The 24720-nt window shown below is 41.0% G+C and overlaps 1 protein-coding gene across 3 annotated transcripts in view; it reads right to left on the bottom strand.

Moving 5' to 3' along the window:
- Nucleotides 1-358: 358 nt before the first annotated feature.
- The window catches only part of LOC109918227 (neprilysin), a 175322-nt gene continuing 150960 nt past the window's right edge, over nucleotides 359-24720 (bottom strand). For all 3 annotated transcript variants that reach the window (XM_048604661.1, XM_048604660.1, XM_048604662.1), the window contains 6 exons: nucleotides 19793-19912; nucleotides 19567-19700; nucleotides 16519-16584; nucleotides 13164-13259; nucleotides 8470-8546; nucleotides 359-3033 (listed from right to left, as the gene is read on the bottom strand). In XM_048604661.1, the coding sequence (XP_048460618.1) occupies nucleotides 2934-3033; nucleotides 8470-8546; nucleotides 13164-13259; nucleotides 16519-16584; nucleotides 19567-19700; nucleotides 19793-19912 (593 nt within the window). In that variant the 3' untranslated portion in view covers nucleotides 359-2933. The remainder of the gene's footprint in view (nucleotides 3034-8469; nucleotides 8547-13163; nucleotides 13260-16518; nucleotides 16585-19566; nucleotides 19701-19792; nucleotides 19913-24720) is intronic.

Here is a 24720-nt window from a genome sequence, read left to right as displayed (position 1 = left end):
GTTCTGTTCACATTTTGGTTAGTTAGTCATTTTTTTCTTATTCAGCTATGGAATGTGGGTGTCACTGGCTGTGCCAGCCTTTATTGCCCATCCCTAGATGCCCCTGCGAAGGTGGTGGTGAGCTGCCTTCTTGAACTGTAAGTAGAATGCTGTAAAGCAGGGAGTTCCAGGATTTTGACCCAACAACACTGAAGGAATGGCAATACATTTCCAAGTCAGGATGATGAGTGGTTTGGAGATGAATTTGCAGGAGGTAGTATTCCCATGTATTTGCTGCCTTTCTCATTCTAGATGGTAGTGGTCATGGGTTTGGAAGGTGCTATTTGAGGATCCTTGGTGAATTGCAGTAGTGCATCTTATAGATGGCACATAGCACTGCTACTGAGCCTCAGTGTTGGAGAGAGTGAAGATAGTGGACCAGGTGCCAATCAAGTTGGCCGTTTTATCCTGGATGGTAGTGAGCTTCCTGAATATCTTTGGAGCCGTACACATCCACGGAATTTGGGAAGTATTCCATTTCAGTCCTGACTTGCGGTCGACAGGCTTTTTGGAATTAAAGAATGAGTTACTCACTCTCATACCATGGTCTGTGAAGAACAGCCAGTTGTTACATTTGTTACAGTTCTTACAGTTGTTACATACAAGAGTGGAGGTAGGACCAGTTTGGAAATAAGTACCACAGTGCATCATCATTTGAAGGGAGACAGGGCATTAATATTTGACTCTGCTCAGGCAAGTACAGCCACTGACCTCTTGGTCAGTCATGCCAGTGCAGCCACTTTGAACTGATTCAAAATACACATACTTTATAGGAGAGTTGGGAAGAGTTGTTCAGACGCAAATTTTATGTTTAAATATTGGAGGGCTTTCAGTTTAAAAGTTAGACAGGGTTGGCTTGTCAATGGATGACTTCAGGAAAGGATTGTGACTTGTGAAGCAATATCCAAGAGAAAGCCCATAATTTTACACTCATCATGTGTGGCAGGAACCATGCAATTTTTGCAAAAAATAATTCTTAATGGAGTGAAAATTCTGGTTTCTTAGCATACCTGAACCAGAACAACTATTTACTGCAAATAATCACTTTCCCAGTTTCTGCTCAAATGTTTAAATGGGGGAACAATGTAAACAAACAAAGGATTCAACAGGAAAGACTTGCATTATTATAGTGCTTGCTACGATTCCAAGACATGAAAAAGCACTTTACAGCTCATTGAGTATTTTGAAGTGCAGTCACTGTTGGAATGTAAGGGAATCCATGATCAATGATAAACAGTAAGCTCCCTCAACAACACAAAATATTGTCCAGGCCACCCTATTTTTAATTTCAGAGTTTTGAAAGGATACTTTTAAAGTAATGTTTCATACTAGTCAAAGGGCTGAAATCAAATACTTTCATATTACAGGGCTGAACTTACAAATCTCCAGTCTGTTAGGTGGCCTCATCGGTTGGAAATGCGGGCAAAGACGATCCATGATCAATCTTCCAACCATTTAAGATGTTTCACTGTTAGGATGAAGTTCCCAATAGTTGTGCATGATTCTAATCTCCTGCCTAATATCCAAAAGATCAAGTAGTTATATCTGCCAAAATACTAATGCTGTGACTTATTATCAGAATGTTTATATTATTTTGTTGCTATGAGGGGGACAGATGTGTGTCAGGAACAATAGACTTACAATTGGATATCTGTGGTCTCACTTATATAGAATAGTCAGGGTTAATAAATGCTGTATTTTCTATTCAATATTTGATTGTAGTTTCTCATAACCCATGCTTTTAAATCCATGCCAATATTAATAAAAAAAACAGATTAGCTGGCAATTATTGCATTGCTTTTTATGTGAGCTTGTTTTGAACAAATTGACAAATTCCCCGCATTAACAACAGAAGCTGCATTTCATTAATCCATTGTCTGCTATCCCTCAATACAAAGATAATGGCTACTCAAGCGCTGTCAGTGTCTAAGCCTACATGGGTCTTTAGGTGACTGAGCAGTTCATTCTTAACCCGCTTATCTTTGGCACATGGAGCAGGATGTCCCATGAGGTAGTGGGATCTGACTTCCTATTCTTTCTTTCTCTGCTTTACCAGTGAGACATTGTGACTCAAAGTGTGATGCAGCTTCAGGGCAAGTTGTCACCATGCTGAACAGTTGGTAACAAGCTCCTCCCAATCATTAATGTCAATGCTGCTAATACCTTTACCTTTCAATATGCTACAATTCCCTCTTTTCTATATATAAAAAAAATTCTCACAGCAATTGATTGATTTTTCTAGTTGTTAGGAGAGACTCAAATCAATTTAGACTTGTTCATTTTGTGTTCACCGCTAATCAATTACTAAGTGGTCCTGCTATCTGTTATTCACAACCTCCAAGCAGGTTAAAACACTGATCATATCACTGCATTCCTTTTACCTTCCACATTACCTTATTTAAGTCAACCGTTTTAGTTATGTTAGTTGCACACAGCTCACAAGCTCAATCAATGTTCTAATGAAAGATCATCAGCCTGAAATTTTAACCCTGTTTCTCTTTCCATAGACGCTGCCCTGAACTGCTCAGTATTTCCAGCATATTCTGTTTTTATTTCAGATTTCCAGCATCTGCAGCAGTTTGCTTTTGAATGAACGTCTCTTCATTTCTCATTGGGACTGCATGTAACTGAAACCATGAGGTTACGATAACTGAGACTTATGATGCAGTTGCAATACTTACCAATTCAGTTTTTTTTTGCCAAATGATTTGTTGGGCAATAGCAGTTAGGGTAATTTGATTGATATGAGGTATCAGCAAAAAAAAAGAAAATGAGCATTGATTTATCCTTTTTACAAAGTACAAAGTGATTCATTCCAGCTCAGCATTTCATCCATTTACAAATCCTGGAAGAAGACATTCTAGACAGTTTAAAGTACAGTAGGAACAGTTTGGCTACCAAACGCGGCATTTCTTTTCAGGATTCATGTATTCATTCTTTGTGCAATGAAAAGCATTGCTGAATTCTTCAAAATTCTGGAGAGATCCTAAGACTCTGTAACATAAGAGAAATAAAAATCAAGATTCAATTTATGGACAATAAATTTTGGCTATACAGAAACTGGGGTTATATCAATTAAATCTAATACACAGATACCAGAATTATTTTAAAAAAAGGCTAAAAGAACATTTGCTTTTTTTCTGAAGATGGCTGGAATGACAGTGGACAGCTCTGGCAGGAGCTTATCTGGATACATCAGTTCTGAGCATCTGACTTCAGAGAAGGGTACTTTCTTTGGATTTTTTTTTTTGGAATTAGTACAGTGAAAATTCACCAGATTGGTCTTCTTCTATGAAATCTCAGCCAAGAAACAGATCTGACCACAGCACTGTGATCTCCACCAACAGCCAATGATGCAGGTGCCAGGTCCAGCCTAGCCAGAAAAAAGGGTAGAATCATGAGCTGTTGCCACCAATTTGATCCATATCAGTTGTCTACCCAACAGAGTCAAAGGCTCCCACATCCCAAAGGAGTCCAAGTTGTTTTGGAAACATGCTGCAGTCTCAAGCTATGGAATCAGTGATGGTAGAAGTTCTAATTTCTTTCCATGCTATGGCTGAACAGGAATGTCTCCCAATCTTACTACTTGCTATTGGTTTATGTTGGAAGGATTTATCAGTTATTTGACCATGTTATGAGTATAACTTCCTTGACTATCAGGTTCTGGAGTGATACTTGAAACTGGAGCTTCTGGCACAGAGACAGGGATCCTCTCCCCAAAACAATAATAGGGATTAAAAAATAATGAGGACAGCTTTAGATTTATATTCATATGAATCCAGAAGCTGAAGGAGTGATTCAACTGAGTTGTTTGCGATGATTGAAGGGTTTTATATTGGTAGATAAAACTAAATATTTCTTCTGGTGGATGACTCCAGAACAAGCAGGGGTCAGGCAACATTACTTTTTATGTTAGAGCTTGACTATAGAGGAGTAACATCAGGAGCCACTCTTCATATGAAGGTAGAATACAGCAGAACACTGCACAAGCTGATTTTGAGACTGCGTGGCTCATTGAAAATTTCAAAACTGAAACTTAGATGTTTTGTTAGGGAAGGATATGAAGGATTACCGGATAAAGGCAGGCAGATAGAATTAAGATACAGATCAACAATGATTTGGATTTAAATTACTCTTTCATAGGATGTATGCGTTCCAGTATTTGTTGCCCATCCCTACTGGCTCTTGGGAAGTAGTCATAAGCTGTAATTTTGAAACATTATAGTCCTGATGTTGTAGATATACCTATTGTGCCATTCAATTGTAAGTTCCAGGATTTTAACTCAGTGACAGAGAAGAAACTGCAATTTATTTCAAAGTCAGGATGATGTGGGCAACTTCCAGGTGGTGATGTGTCACGACTTAACTGTGGAGATAAATATGCCCACTGTTTCACAGACCATCACACATCTGCAATTACCACAAAAGATGACTAGTTTGTCTGACTCCCTGCTATTCAGGACAAATGCAAATTCATGTGAGGTTTCATCACCACCAGAAAGTGACTTCATTTCCAATAAATTCACTTAACTTTAACAAGAGAGACAGAGAAAAGAAAGAAATGATGGTAGCTAGGAAAATGGTAGCCCACTCAAGGTCAAAGGGGGCAGTTTCTGTGTGGAGCCACAGGAAGTGGGTGAGGTCCTAATGAGTACTTCGTATCAGTATTCACCAAGCAGAATGACATGGATGATGGCAAGATTAAGGAGGGGGTATGTTGATATCCTAGGGCATATTATATTAAGAAGAAGGTGGTGTTAGGTATCTTGAAAAACATTAAGGTGGATAAATCCCCAGGGCTTGATGGGATCTATCCTAGGATCCCGAGGGAGGCAAGGGAAGATATTGCTAGGGACACAACAGCGATCTCAAATCCTCTTTAGCTACTGGTGAGGCCCCAGAAGACTGGAGAATAAATCCCTCATGGTAGGCTGGTCCAGAAGAATACGTCGCATGGGATCCATGGTGTGTTGCTAAGTTAAATACAAAATTGGCTTGGTCATTAAAGACAGTGGGTAATTACAGAGGGGTGTTTTTCTGATTGGAAGTCAGTAACCAGTGATGTTACACAAGGATCAGTGTTTGGACCTCTGCTTTTCATAATATATAAAAATGACTTGGATGAAAATGTAGGTGGTCTGATTAGTAAGTTTGCAGACGGCACAAAAATTGATGGTGTTGTGGATAGTGAGGAAGGTTACCAAACAATAAAGCAGGATATAGATTGGTTGGAAAGTTGGGTGGAAAACTGGCAGATAGAGTTGAAACTGGATAAGGATGAGATGATGCATTTTGGGAGATGAGATGCACGAGGGAAATATACAACAAATGGCAGGACCCTCAGGAGCATTAATATAAAGAGGGATCTTGGGGTGCAAGTCTATAGCTTCCTGAAAGTGTCAAGACAAGTGGATAAGGTGGTAAAGGAAGCGTATGGTATGCTTGCCTTCATTGGTTGTGCCATAGAGTATAAAAGTTAGCAAGTTATGTTGCAGCTGTATAAAACTTTATTTAGGCCACATTTGAAGTATTGTGTGTAGTTCTTGTTGCCACACTAGAGGAAGGATGTGGCGGCTTTGGAAAGGGTGCAAAACAGGTTTATCAGGATGTTGCCCGGATCGGAGTGTATTTGGTATGATGACAGATTGGACACATTTGGATTATTTTCACCAGGGCATCGGAGGCTTGGTGGCGGGGGCGGGGCGGGGAGCTGGTGGTGGTGTGTGTGTGGGGGCCACCAGGAGATGTATATAAAATTATGAGAGGTATGAATATTGTGGATCATTGGAGTGGTTTTCCCAGGGTGGAAATGTCAAATACTAGGGGGCATAGGTTTAAGGTGACAGGGGGGAAAGTTTAAAGGAAATGTATGAAGCAGGTATTTGACCAGAGAGTGATAGGTGCCTAGAACAAGGTGCTGATATGAAGCAGATACAATAGCAATGTTTAAGAGGTATTTATACAGACACATAAACAGGCAGAGAATAGGGGAAATGGATCATGTGCAGACACATGGGTTTGGTTTAGAATGGCATCATGGTCAGTACAGACATGGTGGGCCGAAGACCCTGTTCCTACCCTGTACTGTTAAATGTTCTATGACTGACGATTACAAAGCTGCTTCTATGCAACCAAAACTATACCCCTTTAAAACCCTCCCCCCTAAATGGTCAAACACTCATTCATGAATAAAACAGAGAAAAAGAAAGAGAAAAGATTTGACACAAATATTATGGGTTGAAAACTTTATGCAGGGAAAAACAAAATTCTGAAGATATCAAGGGTGGGTTAAAGTGTCTCTCATATTACCTTTTGATTTTAGGAATAATGACAGGCTGTTGTCTATGAAGTAGTGGTCATTCTTCACTTCAATAGGTGATTCAGCGGACATAGGCCTTACCTTGTATTAAAATTCTTTCTTTTAAATTTCCTTTCTTTTTCTGCCTTTTCACTCACCCCGAGAGGTGGGAGAGAGGAATGTTTGCAGTTTGTCTGCTCTGAAGGTCTCTGTTGCTCTGTACTTATAGATCTGTAATAAACTCTAGTTGGACCAAGCCAAGGGCTGTCATCAGGCAGTTTTTCTTCAAGTCAAAAACTTCTGGTGCCACTCCATCTCAAAGTAACTCTCTCACTACTTTAAAAAACATTGTCTTGCACAACTAAAAATGGACAGCACTTCATAGAATCATAGCATTCCTACAGCCTATTTGGCCCATCAAGTCCACACCGACACTCTGAAGAGCATCCCACCCAGACCCACTCCCTACCCTATCACTGCATTTCCCACCCTAGACACCACGGGCAATTTAGCATGGCCAATCCGCCTAACCTGCACATCTTTGGGCAATGGGAAGAAACTGGAGCCCCCGAAGGAAACCCACGCAGACACGGGGAGAACGTGCAAACTCCAGTCACCCGAGGCTGGAATCAAACGCGGGTCCCTGGCATTGTGAGGCAGCAATGCTAACCACTGAGCCACCACACTGCCCACTTGAATTTTTCAAGTTGCAAAAGTCACCTGTTATGGCACTTTATAGCAGTTTCTGACTTCCATTCTACTTTATGATCCAAAAATGAAAAACATTATCCTTTGTAGGTATTCTCCTGTATCTATTGCTTTGATGCTTCCAGGTGCCAGAGGCCATGAGTTTGGAAGGTGATGTTGAAGAAGCCTTGGTGAATTGCTGCAGTATATCTTGCAAATAGTACATGCTGCTGCCATTGTACTTTGGTAGTGGAGGGGTTGGATATTAAATATGGTGGAAGGGGCTCTGACCAAGTGGGCTGCTTTGCTGCTCTGGATTGTGTTGAGTGTTGAGAGAGCCACACTCATACAGATAGGTGGAGAGTGTTCTATCATACTCCTGAAGTTTCCCTTGTGGTAGGGCTTTGGGGAGTCAGGAGTTGAGACAATTGCGATGGAGTTCCCAACCTCTGATCTGCCCTTACAGCTGCAATATTTATTTGGTTTCTCCAGTTAGGATTTTGGTCAGTGATAGCCCAAAAACGTTGGAGATTCAATGATGGAAATGTCATTGAGTGTCATGGGAAAATAGTTAGATTCTATCTAGTTGGAAATGGTCATTGCCTAGTACTTGTGTGGTAAAGACTGTTACCCTTCATTTCTCAGTGAAAGCTTGAATGTCATCTGGGTCTTGCTGCATACAGATATGGGCTATTTCAATACCTGGGATGTGTATGGTGCTGAACATTGTGCAATCATCAGTGACATCCCCATTTCTGATCTCAAGATGGTGGGAAGGTCATTGGTGGAGCAGCTGAAAGTGGATGGGCCTATGACACTACCCCGAGGAACTCCGACAGCGATATCTGGAGCTGATATGATTGACCTCAAACGTCTTCCTTTGCTTACAGTATTACTCCAACCAGTTGCATGGTTGTATGGTCGACTCACGTGCGTTCTTATACTTTGTTTCGCATCAATCATGGAGTATTAGCTCATAGCCAATCAGCAGATATTTGCAAAACAAAACAAATGTTAGTGAGACAGAGAAATTTAGGGAGATAGTTGGAGACATAGAGCTGAGAGAGCTGTTGTCACACTTCCCATTAGCAGGTCAAGAAAACTGGGATACACAAAAGGCCACAATTGGAGGCACTCAGAGATATCAACAGGTTGTAGTGCTGGAGGAGCTCACAGAGATCAAAAGGAGTACAGTCTTTGAAGGATTTAAAGGATTAGAATTATAAATTTGAAATGTTGGCATACTGAGAGCTAATGAAATTTAGCAAGAAAGGGATGAATGCTGAATGTTTTTAATGTGATCGGAAAGCATAGTTTAATATGAGCTCATGGGTCATGGAGGTTGGAAGGTAGGTCAGTCTGTACTATGTTGGATTAGTTAAGGAGTTTCTTTAATGAGGAAAACTTACAAGTCAGATTTCATGCTAAACAGTAAAAGCCCTCACCTGAATTTGCCTGGACTGTGCACATCAGTCTTAATGGAGTTGACAGCATACTCCGGTCTGTATATTCCACACCACACCTGATAAGGCAATGAATTACAGTCATTACTGTTTAGTTTTTAATAACTACTTTAGTGATAATTACAGCACAATATCTTATAAAATTTCAAGCTACTCAAATTATGGCTTTGAACCGAACTGTTATGACACACTTATACAGCAGGGGGGAATTGAACCCAGAGCTCTGGTCCAGAGGGAATGATATGACCATTACTTGCAATTAGTCACATTACTGTTCCATCACAAGCATCTTCTTATTTGGGTATATTCTTATTACTTTCTAATCATTGAAAAGAATTATTTAGATCAAAGGGAGGCCATTTGTTTATCTGCTAGCTGTTTGAAAAAGTTATTCAATAACCCCGCCCACCATCCTGGTTTTCCCCATTATCATCCAAGCTTTGATATGAAACGTCTCTTTAATTCTGCTAATTGAATCTCTTCCACCATCCTTCCAGTCAGTGCATTTCAAAGCTTGCCAACCTGCTGTGCAAATACTTCCCAAGATGGACCTTTATGAATTTTGAAGGGATACGGGAAGGGTTATTACTTGGTGTTGTTGCCTCACCGGAAGACGACTGCTTAATGATATTGATCAATGAAATTACCATTCAAAATCAGACCCACTTCATTCAGGAGATAAGTTCTGAAGAGGATGGTAGATGTGTGGAACTCACACCCACAAAATAGCAGCTGAGGCTGACTCAATTAACAATCTTAAAATTGAGATCAACAAAGTTAAGTTAGTCAAAGATATGAAGGGATATGGAGCCAAGGCAGGTTGATTGTGTTAACATACACTTACTGAATGACCGAACAGGCTTGAGAACCAAATAACTTATTCCCAATACTATCCTTTCCACTATCCATTTTGTGCAGGGATGACTCTATTGTACCAACTAACCACGTACCTTAAATAGGAGGTTGGTTGAAACAATGTCATCTGTCACAGGCTAAAGTATATTACGCCCCCCATACCAGTTTTCATGATAAATCAGGCAAAGGTGCCACACTGGACAAAATAACACAGGAATATGTTGGTGTAGGCCAGACAAGGTATGGATAGCAGATTTCCTTCCTTCAAGGACAGTTATGAATCAAATGGGTTTTTACAACAATTCATGGCCACCATTACTGAGACTAACATTCATTGGCAGATCTTTATTAAGCACTTGAGGATGTTTTAGCATGTTATTTTTGCTATACAAATACAAAGTGGTTATAGTTTAGTTTTTGTGATTTAACCGTTATATCATGTTTTTATCTTCTCTTTGTATTTGGAGGATGTTCAGTCTAATAAGCCTGTACTGGTTCTTTCCAAAAGATAACCAATTAGTCCATTTCAGGATATAACTTGTGCAGGAAGTCTCTTCATCTCACCCTCTCGTTCTTGTTTATTCTTTTTAACCTTGGTGGTGTCCTGCACAGTGAGACTTGGCTTCATTATGGCCTTATTATGAAAATAGAGAACTATTTAATCCTTAATTGCATGTCTGAAATCTCTTGAAAGGTAATGAATAGTGATTAAAAATTAGTTCTGCAGCTTCATGAAAAATGCGAGCTCTGAGAGCAATGAGTAAATCAATTCTAGTATTTATATTGACATTTCAGAGGACAATGAAGATAATTTAAATCCCGACAAGAATTATAACGCAGGATTTAAATGCATGTGATAATTACAAAATGGATTCTTAATCGTATGTACAAATGTTTTCAATGTTGTTTCTTAACTAATTGGGCATATTAGACATATCCCTTCAAAGTTACAAGGCCAAAATCTTGTAACTCCCTGCGTAACAGTACCTTCACTACTGTGAAGCATGAAAACCCACCCTTTGACTTTTTGGGGAAACTGGGGATGGACACCAAATGTCAGTGAGACCAGCGACACATAAAATGGGGCTTTTGAGCTAGATAGAAATTATGGGGGTAAAAGATTCTTGGATGCTAAGACTACGAAGTGCAAAAAAGCAGCAACCTCAATGCAGGTGTGTGAGGCACATGGTTGGCTCCAGTAAACGTTATCAAAAACGCATCTCCTAAGGGAAACCTGATGGATTATTATTCCTTAGCACCCACTTTGATCTTGCAATTTTATTCTGGACAGAAATTCAGTGATGACATTATTTCTACCACTACAAATAATACATTTAATCAAAGTGATTTGATTTCATCTGATTTGATATTATCGCAAATACCAAGATACACTGAAAAATATTGTTTTGCGTGCTAACCAGACAAAACATACCTACATAAGTACATCAGGGGTATCCCTGGCTCCCAAGCTGATCTTTATAGGTCTATAAGACCAAATGATATACAAGTAGAATTAGGCCATTCAGCCCATCATAGCTGATATGTTTCTCAACCCCATTCTCCTGCCTTCTTTCTGTAACCTTTGATCTCCTGTGATCAATGACCTGAACTCCAGAGACTTCTGCAGCAATGAGTTCCACAGATTAGCCACCCTCTGGCTGGAGAAATTCCTTCTCATCTCAGTTCTAAATGATCACCCTTTCACTGTGAAGCTGTGCCATCAGGGCCTAGTCTCTCCTACTAGTGGAAACAACTTCTCCATGTCCACTCTCTATCCAGGCCTCTCAGTATTCTGCAAGTTTCAATGAAATCCCTTCTTGTCCTTCTAAACTCCATCGAGTACAGACTCAGAGTCCTTAACCACTCCTCAAGTGACAAGATCTTCATTCTCAGGGTCATTCTTGTAAACCACCTTTGGATCCGCTCCAAGGCCAGCACATCCTTCTTTAGGTATGGGCCCCAAAATGCTGACAATATTTCACAGCATTATACACTCTCAGGGGTAGATCTCTGCTCTTATATTCTAGCCCTCTCAAAATGAATACGAACATTGCATTTGCTTTCCTAAGTGCCAAGACAGCCTGCATGTTAACTTTAAGAGAATCCTGAAATTGACTTCTAAGTCCCTTTGTGCTTCTGATTTCTGAAGCCTTTCCTCATTTAAAAAATAGCCCATGTCTCTATTCTTCCTACCAAAGTGCATAGCCTCACATTTTCTCTATTTCTTAATTAAATTACTTAATGGTGCTTATCCTATGCCATTGATGTATAACCCTAAATTCCAGTCCCTTTTCAATTATATATTGTGAGAGGCACTGTTTTTGTGTAATCTTAAATAAATTGCTTGAAACTATTGTTGAAGAGGTCTACTGACTTTCCAGTCGAGACTATTTTCTCATCGATATAAAACAAAGGTTGTGTGACCTCTGAATCAAAGACCCTGCATTGACTTGGTTTAAAATACTACACAACAAACCTATTTCCCAAGAATTAATTGAATAATTAAGTGTTTCCTTCCTCTCAATTATCACATTTGTGATCTTATTGCTCTCTGTTACCTTGTTCAAAACCAAACAGTTTTGGGAGCTTCACAGCTGAGGCAGATTCTAAATGTGTCCCCTCATCACGCAAGGGAACTTAATTATTCCTGTTGAGGTCAACTACACATCAGTGATTTGAGGTGCTTAGTCAGACAGAACAAATCCCAAAAGTGTTCAGAGGGAAATACTTGGCCTTTCACTCTCTCATAACTTATTTGCAGAACTAATTTAACCAGTTAATTCCAAAAGCACTTTAAAGGATTTAAATCTCATACAGCAAGAAATTGGCATGCATAAAATTCATGCAAAATATCTGCCAAAAACACCAATTTAGCAATGAGACGGCCTCTACTCAAGCTAGGAAGGCATTGATCCTAATGCTAAATTTTGGAGCTCATTTTTTGCACATTCCAACTGATGCCTGAGAAAGGAAAGTGGGCCTCACTTTTAGGTAAATTATGAGACTTAAGCTGATAAAAGGGTCCTTTTTGACCACCTGTCAGTCATCCACTTCGCAATCCTTGGTGATCTCTTGTTGTTGCCAAGAGTGTAAAACTTTTACATTATAAACTGCAAACCCTCCTTGTGGATGGTTGGAAAAGGAGTGCTCTATGGACTTCCTTAGGCATTTACGTTTCACTCACTTTCTAATAAAAAAAGTCCCTTCCTGAATTCCAAGGACAAACCTATGAGCTGATGCTATCCAAATTTAATACAAAAATCCAGTTCACTGGATGAGACCCTGGGGAGCTGCATCAAGTTCCTACCACCCATCAGTCTAATTTAAAAGCGGGCTTGTCTGAGTTGCTGCACACACTATTCCCTTAGCCCAACTCTTAATGCAGTTACAATTTCCATTTTACAGGGTCTTATATGGGCTCATGGAACTAAAGGGAGTGTCATGGACAGAAAATTGACTAAGGGATAGAAATCAGAAAGTAAGACTGAACCATTCTTTGTCAGGTTGAATACATGGGTGCAATGTTTCCCAGAGTGGAGATTATGTGCACTGCTCACTCTGATATACTTCAATAGCCTTGACATGGGCTCAGTAAGACAGTATAATTTCAAAGTCTGCAAACAACATGAGATTTGGAAATTGAGTAAACAATGAGCAGGTTGACAACAGCCTCAGGAGAAGGTGGGCGGACTGATAAAATGGGCAGACACATGGCCTATCAACTGGCATCTTGGCACAAGTACTACAAGTTGGCCCAGTTGATGTTCAATTCTACAGAGAGAGCTTGAAAACAAAACAAAGTACAAAATAGCTGGCCTGACCTGTGCAAAGTTCAGGAAGAAGAGCTGATTGTCATTCAGGTCGATCCCAGGGAGTAGGCTATCCTTCCCACTTTTCTTCACATGTAATTGATAAGCCTGTAAATATACAATCAATGTGGCAGATTAGAAACTGCTGGATTACTCAGATTTACTTGGAAGGAATGCAGGAAGGATGGCGAGAGAAATAGGTCAAAGCCTCAGGTGCATCCCTCTGATAAAGTACTCGAAGCTTTAACTTATCTTCTTCTCTTTCAGCTGCTTACCAACACTTCTGCTTGTTAACCATGCGTTAGAAACTGTCCAAACATCCTGAGGAGATATTGAGCTGATTCATGTTGTTATTCATTCATTTTATTGGGAGAAAAGTGAGGAGCTGTGTGCACACAATTTCCTGAAGTGTACTCCCTGCCAAGTTAGTTGCTTCAATATCTACAGGAAACAAAGCCTACATGGTGGCAATTGGCCAATTGTGGGTGAAGAAACCGGCAAGGCCAGCGATTAGCAGAGGCTCTATCAACCTTAACAATCATTAACAATAATCATGTTGCTAAAATGTTACTTACATGATTACTGCCAAGTCTTACATTTCTGCAGAGAGTTTAACGGGCAATTAAAGTGCTAATCCAACAAGTTCTTGAAGATACCGGAGGGGCAAATGTCAGAAGGCCATTGGTACAAATCAAACAGTGCAGCAGCATCAATCAATCAGCAAATTCCAGAGAATTGCAGGATACAGCATATCACTTAACGCCCTGAACTTGCTGGCTGATTCATACTTTAATAACAGCTTGGTCATTAACACCTTATTATTATCCCAGCAATATTTAGTCCAATAAGTGTTCTACAAGAAACACAAGTTAAGTTCCTATTTCATTATCTCAAACACATGGCTGGATTTTACAGGATGTCACAATCCCCTGACCTCTCTCTCAGCAAAATGATTGACCCCTGCTGCCCTCATAATCTTGCAGGAATTTGAAGTCTGAAGCAGCTTTAATTGGGAGTCAGAGATAGTAGGAACTGCAGATGCTGGAGAATCCGAGACAACAAGGTGCAGGGCTGGATGAACACAGCAGGCCAAGCAGCATCATAGGAGCAGAGAGGCTGACGTTTCGGGCCTAGACCCTTCATCAGAAAAGGGGGAGGGGAAGGGGGTTTTGAAATAAATAGGGAGAGAGTGGGAGGCGGATAGAAGAGGGATAGAGGAGAGGATAGGTGGAGAGGAAACAAACAGGTCGAAGAGGCGGGGATGGGGCCAGGAAGGGTGAGTGTAGGTAGGGAGTTAGGAAGGGGATAGGTCAGTCCAGGGAGGACGGACAGGTCAAGGGGGCGGGAGCAGGAACAGCAACTCATATTCCGCTTGGGAACCCTGCAGCCCAATGGTATCAATGTGGATTTCACAAGTTTCAAAATCTCCCCTCCCCCCACCGCATCCCAAAACCAGTCCAACTCGTCCCTGCCTCCCTAACCTGTTCTTCCTCCCACCTATCCCCTCCTCCCACCTCAAGCCGCACCTCCATCTCCTACCGACCAACCTCATCCCGCCCCCTTGACCTGTCCGTCCTCCCTGGACTGACCTATCCCCTTCCTAACTCCCTACCTACACTCACCTTTCCTGGCCCCATCCCCGCCTCTTCGACCTGTTTGTTTCCTCTCCACCTATCCTCTCCTCTATCCCTCTTCTATCCGCCTCCCACTCTCTCCCTATTTATTTCAAAACCCCCTTCCCCTCCCCCTTTTCTGATGAAGGGTCTAGGCCCGAAACGTCAGCCTCTCTGCTCCTATGATGCTGCTTGGCCTGCTGTGTTCATCCAGCCCTGCACCTTGTTGTCTTAATTGGGAGTCGTCCACTTTTTGGTGGGTCGGTATAGACTCAGTAGGCCGAATGGCCTGCTCCCACACTGTAGGGATTCTATGATTCTATGAAGCCCCCCTCAAACTGGATGGCCAGCAGCTTCATTGACACCGCAGCACTAGCCAGAGGCAGCGGTCACTGCTGGGATTACAGGCAGGCCCACCCACAAATCTGGGGCCAGGGGTCTCAGTGAGTGGGGAAATTAGGGTGAGGGGGTGGGTGAGGACAGGTTCAAGAGGACAGAATTTGATTAAGGGGTGGGGAGCATGTTCAATAAGGATCTCGGGGATGATGGCTGCGGAGGGGAAATGGGAGTATCTTTGTTGGGTGCAGGAGAGAAAGCGCCTGCAAAGAAGGTGTACCTGCCCAACACTTGTTTACTCAACAGCAACTGCTGGGTTTCTGATAAGGAAGTGCTTGGAAGGACATGGGTTTTGCCCAGGCTTGGGTAAAAATCCAGCAGGAGCTGGTTAAGGCCCTTCAGAGACCATTACTTGACCATAGAAGCCTCAACAAAGCCAAAGGTATATGGGCCACCCAATTACTCCCTGCAGCCCAATGTGTAAAATGAATCCACTTTTCTTCTTCAGATTGGTACTGCTCAGTCTCTATCATGTCACAAACTGTCGTGCTAAATAGCAATTCCATCAGCTGACTGCAACACTGGATAGGGTTCCAGTTCCAGTATCTGCACTGTTAACCAGCCAAGTGATTGCAAAGTGACACCAATGCACAAACCTGACAACTGTTTCAATTTCCACATTAAATGAAATACATTACATGTTTAGCAACGCTCACACACTGAAGAGAACCACTTGAAGGGAAATGTATTTACAACCCAAAGACTCACATTCAAATTCAACACGAATATCTTCATCTGTCTCGTCGCTTTAAATACACTCTTTAAAATCTACTTTTGATCCCACCTCCTGGTATCTCTTTATATAGCTTGCAGCCAATTGTGAAGTCCCTCAGGAGGTTTGACTATATTAAAGACACTGTAAATAGTTGCTTGGTAGTCCTAAACCTGAGTATTGTTGAAAAAGACACATCTTGTTGAAGTTTTTCATCCCTCATTCATCAGGATAATTTGAAAAAATCTCAATATTTATACTGTATGAGAGAAGGCTATTGAATCGTTGTCAAGTGAATTCTGAAATGCAGAGACATTGCCTTGGAGAGTGTATTTTAATTTCTCAAGGCAATGTCCTTACCAGTGTCAATCTCGCTTATTTAAAACTTAAGCAAACCCTAGCTATTATTGTTTGATCATCTTTTATTAATTAATTCGCCACGGCAACACCTCTACTACTCAGAGTCCACCTGTCCACCAATCTGCATTCTTTTCTCATTCAGTATACATGTTGATTTTCCCGTTGGGTTGCCATTCATCTGAATAGTCCTGTTGAGTGCAAAATGGAAAGCTTTGATAATATGTGGATTTTTTTTCAGTCATACACTGTAAATGTAAGTTTTGCTGTTATTCATAAGTTGACTCACCCTGTAGGCTTGTCTGATGCCTCCATTATCTGCAATGTTCTCTCCTAGTGTATTAATGCCACTGAGCTGCAATTTGAAAAGCAACAACATAACATAGATTAAATGAGCAAATGCAGTGGCATTCAAGAATGTTCAATTTTGGCTTTTGTGATTTTTCATACCACTACAGATCTTCTCACTGTGAAACAATGGTTGTTAGGGAGGTGGAATCAGCCGTTATGAAATTCATTTCCTGGATTAGTAGCCCAAGTAGAAATGGTAGGCTGGGAATTTGCACACAGCTTCTCCCATTTAGCTATATATCTGGTGAAGTCATAGCTCTGAAGGAAATTCTTGCTTTATGTTAACATTTGTGATTAAGCTGGAGAGGTTAGCGAAAAACAAGGGTTAAGGGTTTAAGAAGATGGGTAAGTGTGATTAGAATTTTTGCTTAGGAAGGTAGCTGCACCAAATCGCCTGTTTGCATTTGCAATTTCTATATATCTTATTCACCAACTCCATTTCTTTAATGGCTACACTTTCTTGTTAAAATATACTTTCAATGTGGCTAACTGTTCTATAGAACCTCAATAAAGATGGCCATGCCAATGAGTGTTAGACAATAAGTGTCAGGAGATGAACCAGAGGTTTGGGAGAAGAGAAGGAATATGCAGTTTTCAGGAAAATGACCAGACAGAGTTCAGCAGGTGGCACCATTTTTGTCTTCCAACAGCTCATCTCTTATATGGTGTGAGGTCTTGCTTAGAATCTGTCTATGTTTTAAACTGGGGTCAGTTTTTTTTTGAGCAAAACAGAATGTATCTGCAACTACACAAACATCTTGGATGAAATAATTTATGCAATACAGCAAAGTTATGAAACCTGCAGTTCACATGACTCTGTTCCATTACCGCAAGCACGTGATCTATTGTGTTGCTAACACCTTTATTTGGAATGAGCCGTCCCTTAAGAGTCGCTGCTATTAGTTCTCACTTGCCTTACTTAACCTTCCTTGTTTAATCAGAATTGCCAGTTATTAATCCAAATGAATTGAAAAGTACAAAATTTGTATCGAACCTTAAAATAAAGCATAGAAATGTGGATACCAGAGATCTGAAACACACAAAAAGAAAGCTTAAACAGGAGTTCTCTCTCCACAGATCTTTCCAGATCTGCTGAATTTCTCCAGCAATTGCTGATTTTGTATTGACCTTGATCAGTCAAGACTTGGCTGACCAAGTAAATTTCTGCTTATTGTATTATAAAAAGGCTATGTTTGCTGCCACTGTGATTATAGACTATACACTTATCATAGTGCATGGGAAGCTACTACCAGAGATGCTGCAGGAACTGCTTGCATCAAAGAATATGAGCAATGAATATTGAGCAACGCCAAAATATTTTAACAGGAGCGCCAACAATAAAATGCATCCTTTTCTAATGTTTCTTTGATGTGCAGAGTTTTAAATGTGATCCCACTCTGCTAGTCTAAAGTGCAGTTAAGGATTGTAGCTTTCATGGGAGATTGATCCCCAGAACACCAGCTAAAGATCCTGGGATTATGATTTGCTCACTTCACCACTCCCATCTCCCACTCACTGCTCTGATCTCTCATGCTGTTTAACACTCCCCATGATCAAGGGAGCAGAACAATGCATGACAGGGAGCCAATGGTGACAGTGAGATGGTCACAGCGCCAACTAAGTGCAATGGAGAGCAGGATAGGAAAATGTGGAATGAGCATTTACTGAAGGCACAGTAGCACTGACATCCTGTTCCAGTGCAACATATAGTGCATCAAAGTGACTTGGCCAATGTTGTCTATCTCATAAACTGCAGGCAAGGATGCCCCGAGGCATGGTATATTGGCGAGACTATGCAGACGCTACAACAACGGATGAATAGACACCACACAATGATCACCAGACAGGGATGTTCCCTCCCAGTGGGGGAACACTTCAGGGGGCAAGGAGATTCAGCCTCCGATCTTCGGACAAGTGTTGTCCAAGGTGGACTTCGTGATACACAACAACGCAAAATCGGTGAGCAGAGGCTTATAGCGAAGTTCCATGTCCATGAGAAAGACCGCAATTGTGGTCTTGGTCACACTATAGGTGACCCCACCACACTATATATTCACACACACACACTCGCGCACTTATACAGAGCATCCCTCTCTCTCTCTCTCACACACACACACACGAGCGCACTATTTCATCCAAGATGTTTGTGTAGTTGCAGATACATTCTGTTTTGCTCAAAAGAATAAAACCTGACCACAGTTTAAAACCTAGACAGATTCTAAGCAAGACCTCACACCTAAAATGCATTGTCTGACCTGACATGTCACCTCTTATACACATTGATAAAACCTTTAATTATCTTGTGACAATGACTTGAGAATAATCTGGATTTTGCATTTTAATCAGAAGTCTCTATCCTAACTGATTAATGATTCAACAAGAGGCGGCCAGTTTTAGGGTTTTCTGCTTATACATTCTGTGTCTTATAACCTCTGTCTCACACTATGCCTTAGGAAGGAGCTGAGCTATGAAAGCTTGCATTTTTAAATAAACCTGTTGGACTATGGTGTTGTGTGATTTTTGACTGCATCAAAGGGGTACAGAAACTCTGGGGAATTACAAACACTGGTTTACAAGGATTATGGTTTTTCTAATTATGGAAGTTCTGATAAGAGTCAACACATACAGAAGGTTTTAGCTTGTGGGAAGAGAACAGCTACAGCCCATCAATAGAAGATCGCCAACAAAAATTCAGAAGAAACTTCTGCATTAAAAGCGTGCTGAGAATATGGACCTCGCTATTACCGGTGAAGAAAACAACAGATTAATTTAATTATAGGTTTCATTGCATTTAAGTAAAAGCATACAAATGAAAACAGAATAGAGTATTATACTGAGAGAGTTAAATGATGAAAGATGGAAGAAGCTTTGAGTGGAGGATAAATGCTGGGAAAACCTTGTTGAGTCTAAAGGCCTTTTCTGCGTACAGAATAAATCTATATAAACAAAAATAAATGTAACAAAGGTTTCTAACTTGTTGACTTACATGTTGTCCACCTGCCAGATCCCATGAAAAGTTGCCATATTCGTACACCATGCATTGTGAGAGGTCTTTGAAATTCCTGGCTGATTGCTTAGTCCACCAGTCCATGAGGTTTCCTTCCTTGTCAAAGTTACGACCTACATCAGGAATACAGGTTAGTTTGGTAGAATCCCAGCTCGGCGCCAAAACCCACAAGCTCTTAAGCTTAGAACTAATTGGTTGGTCTCACCATTGTCATCGAATCCGTGAGTGATTTCATGGCCAATGACCATGCCAATAGCACCAAAGTTCAATGCACTTGGCTGTCCTTTTTCAAAGAAAGGTGGTTGAAGAATGCCAGCTGGGAAAACTATCATAAAATAAACTTGAGTTAATAACCAGAAAGAGGAATGATCATTATAACGGTCTTGTCCTTACCTCCTATCTTTGTAACCTTTAAAACTCCAGCTCATACTATCTGCTCTCCTGAACTAGGGCCTCCACACATTTGCCTTCCACCTTCCCCATGCCAACAGTTCTGACACTTCTTCATGTAGTGCCTTAGGGGATTTGTCATCCACTTGAAGAGGCAGATGGGACCTCAGTGTAACAACTCATTCGACAAGTACGGCACTCCCTCAGCACTGCACTGAAATGATAATCCACGTGCTCGAGTCTCTAGGGTTTGGCTTCCCACAAACTTCCAAATCCAATGTGATAGTGCTGTCCACTGAGCTACTATTAACACCACAACCACAGTTTGTTAATTTATGTAAATCTATTCAGCTGTGGCTAATGCTTATTGCAACAAAGGTTGAGGGATGATGCATTAGAGAAGTTCATGTCCATGAAAGGGTTCAATTCAGGTAAACATAAGAAAATGTCAAAAACTAGGTGTCACAAATATGAAGATCATCATTAATAAATCCAATAAAGGAGTTTCTGATCTGGAGAAAAGAATGTTAATTATTGGGCAGAATCTGAAACGAGGGCAGAGGTAGCTGCTCTGGCCCAAGGCCTGTCTGGAAGCTCCAGTCTCTTGAACAGAAATTGGACTGTTACTTGGTTCAGGACAAGATTTCTACCCTCATGTGAGATGATGGCTCCCTTTGAGAGCAGCTGAACAACAGTCACTGGAACTGGAAAGCTAAGTGAAGGCGCAGGTTCTGCCTGGGCCTGCTAAACAGTGGGAGGAAACAAGAAGGGCTGGGGAACACTATGTCCAGGGGGAGGGGATCCCCAGGATATCCAAACAGATGGGATTCCAACTAGGCTACCTCAGCTCACTCTGCAGCCCTCACTTCGTCACTAGTTGGAAACATAAGGATCTTAATTGGCCCATTGGTTTGAAGGACTACCCTACTGCTTCCCTTACCCTGCTAGTGCAATTCCAAGAAAAAAGGCAGGGGACAGTCATGGCACTTATTTGGTCCCCATCATGCCACCCAATGTTATTCCCCAAAGTTGTTATCTTGCTCACAGTGGAAGGTAGGTTGTTGGAAATGTGGGGAAGTACATCATTTACACCTATGAACTGGGAGATCATTTGTCTACTGCCTCCACTGGAAAATTTTGGATTAAGAAGGAAACAAAGGAGAGAAGAATGTAGGAAGGAGATGCAACAGTAGGGATAAGGAAAAAAGGTTTCAATTTGGACAACAGATGCTGTGCTGCACTGAGATTAATTTCAACTGTCAATTAAATTGAATTCACACTACAGTCAAGTAATGACTAAAATGCTAAAATAGTAAGTTCAGAAAACCAGCAAGTTTAGGGCAGTATAAGTTAAGCATGGAGGTTGCCACAGAAAATATAGCATATTTGAAAAATTAATTTCCTTCTTCACAAGAAGGGATCTGACATTATTTGGCTTGAGCTGGAGTTGCATGACAAATTAATGCTCATTCACTGTCTCTAACATAAAATAGCCCAATAAATTCACATTTGCTCTCATTTCATTAAAATGTTTCCAGCCTTTAATGGAAAGTGGGTATGACTAGCAAGGCAAGTTTTTGCTGCCAGACCAGTTGTGACTCAGCCATGTTGCTGTGGGTCTGGAGTCACGTGTAGGCTAGACCAAGTAAAGACGGTAGATTTGCTTCCTGAAAGGGCATCAGTGAACCAGATGGATTTACACAATGATCAATGATAGTTTCATAGTCTCAATTACTGAGGCTTGTTTGATAATTCCAGATTTAATTAATTTGAGTTTAAACTCTCCCATTTGCTGCGGCAGAACTTGAACACAGGTCCCACCCAAAATATTAATTTAAAAGCAGAATATTGTGGATGCTGGAGACCTGAAATAAAAACTGTAATTGCTGGAAAATGTCAGCAAGTCTTGGAGCATCTATGGAGAGAGAAATAGAGGTAATGTTTTGAACATGAGTTTCAAAAAAGACATTTGTTGCATTCATTACTCACAATGTGGATTCCTTACAGTGGGGAAACAAAGTGTAGACTGGGTGACTGCTTCGCAGAACACCTATATTCTACTCGCAAAAAAGACCCTGAGCTAGTTGTTGCCTGCCACTTTAACACACCACCCTGTTCCTTGGCCAACTCTTCTATCTCTGGCTTGCTGCAGCGTTCCAGTGAAGCTCAACACAAGCTGGAAGGGCAACACCTCATTTTCCACTTGGGGACCCTGCAATCCTCCAGAATCAATATAGAGGTCAATAATTTTAGGGCTTAAACTCTCCCATGTCCTAGCCCCCTACTCTACACACCAGACCTTTTTATCCCATAGCTTGCCTTTATACACCCACTGTTGTTAATCACTAACAGTCCCCATTAACAACTATTCACCCTCCTAGCCAGATCATTATCAACTCCTTTGTCTATCGAACTTTTCTTCTCTCTCTTCTGGCTCTATCCTATTGTTTACTCCCTACCCTATCCCCCTCCTTATTATTTGCATATAAACTGACATTTTCCCAGCTACCATCAGTTCTGAGGAAGGGTCACCAGAACTAAAACGTTAACTCTGATTTTTCCTTCACAGATGCTGCCAGACCTTCTGAGCTTTTCCAGCTATTTCTGTTTTTGTTCCAAAAAAGACATATTGGACTCCAAATGTTAATTCAGTTTTTTCTCTCCACAGATGCTGCTGAGTTTCTCTAGCACTTTTTGTTTTATTATAGATGCACCATTGCCATCATTTCCATTAGCTTGGAAAGCTGACATACATTTTGGACAAATGCTGAAGTATTCCGTAGACCCTAGGTAAAGATGCTTGATTGAATGTTGAGTGTACTACAACTTGCATTTAAGTATTGTCTTTACCCTAATGATGCCCATGAGAGTTAGAAAGAAAACCATAACCTGGATTGCTGTACTGCTTCAGGATATTAGATTGATCCTGATTATGATTTATCATAACAAAACCTTCCAACGTGTTTCACAGGAACTCTAGACAACAGTTTCCAAACCCACGCCCACTACTGTACAGAGGCACAAGAGAAGCAACTACATGAGAGCACTACCATCTGTAAGTTCTCCTCCAAGCCAATCACCATCCTGATTTGGAAATATATCACTGTGCCTTCAGTGCCATTGGGTCAAATTCCTGGAACTCCCTCCCTAACAGCTTTGTGAATGTACCTACATCAAATAGATTTCAGTGGTTCAAGAAGGCAGTGCACCACCATCTTCCCAAGGCCATGATGTGGAGGTGCCAGTGTTGGACTGGGGTGGACAAGGTCAGAAATCACATGACACCAGGTTACCGTCCAACAGGTTTATTTGAAAACACAAGCTTTCGGAGCCTTGCCCCTTCTCCAGGTGTTAGTCAGAGAGGTGGCATCAAACTCAGAAAAGATCAAAGGGTCAAACAACTGATCAGGCTGTACTAAACAAGCCTAAGATGCTGTTAAGTCTTTAATCAGTTACAAGGTTCTAATTAATATGTAAATGCAAGTCACCAAATTTCTTTCAAGTCACTGCCCTGAGAGAACTAATGGTTTTATCAGTGTAAACAAGAGGTGACATTTTAGGTTATACAATGCATGTTAGGCACGAGGCCTTGTTTAGAATCAGTGTTTTTGGTTTGGAGTCAGGCTGCTTTTATTTCTAAAGTAGGAATTTACAAAATGCCACATTGACAGACTGTCTATAAATTGTGTGCTTTTTGAACAAAATACAATGTATCAGCAAATACAAATTCACTCCACAGATTTACATGTGTGTGCTTGTCCATGTATGTGTGCATGTGTGTGCGCGCGTGTGTGGAAGAGCGTGTGAGTGAGTCAATTTATGTACGTGTGCAGTAGAGAATGTGAGTGAGTGAGTTTATGTGTGTGTGAGAGAGAGTGAGTGAGTGAGTGTCTGTGTGTATCTATGAGAGAGAGAGAGAGGTGGGGGGCAAAGAAAGAGAGAGTGTGTGTGTGTGCATGTCTGTGTGAGTGGGGACAGCAAGAGAAGAGGAGTCATGTGTGTGTGGGAGACAGCGATAAAACCTTTAATTCTCTCAGGCAGTGACTTGGAAATTCGGGGATTAACATATACATATTAATCAATTAAAACCTTCTAACTGATGAAAGATTTAACAGCATCTTAGGTTTGTTTAATACATCCTCATCAGTGGTGTGACCCTTTAATCTTTCACTTATAAATTCTGTGTCTGATGCCACGTCTCTCACTAACACTTGAAGAAGGAGCAAGGCTCCAATAGCTTGTGTTTTCAAATAAACTTGTTGGACTATAACATGGTGTCATGTGATTTCTGATCCTTCCCAAGGGTACCAAGGGCTGGGGAATAATTGTTGGCTCAGCCAGTGATGTTCACATCCTGATTATAAAAAAAAAGAACAATTAGCCAAAGTTTGTCACCAAATCAAAGAAGGAGATATTACAAGTATAGTGTCCGAGAAAGATATAGTAGTAAATTTAAAAGCGCAGTTGTAAAGGAGAGAGATTGAGAGCTGATGATGATTTGGGATAAAATACCAGCGTTTTAAGGACTTGGAAACTGAAGGCAAGGCAGTCAATGATAATGGGTGAAAATCAGTGATATATAAGAGGCCAGCGTTGTGAGGGAACAGACATGTTGGATGTTTGACGAATTGGAGGACAATGCAGAAATAGTGAGGATGTGAAGGGACTGAACACGTGGATAAGGATTTTAATTAGGAGGCTTTGGTGGAGTGGGATGCAATGTAGCTGGGAGAGCACAATGGT

This window comes from Rhincodon typus, chromosome 13 (assembly GCF_021869965.1).
Source record: "Rhincodon typus isolate 14 chromosome 13, sRhiTyp1.1, whole genome shotgun sequence".
In the NCBI taxonomy this organism is placed as follows: domain Eukaryota; kingdom Metazoa; phylum Chordata; class Chondrichthyes; order Orectolobiformes; family Rhincodontidae; genus Rhincodon; species Rhincodon typus.
The sequence above is the reverse complement of the archived record's forward strand: the minus strand, read 5'-3'. Positions and strand labels throughout refer to the sequence as shown.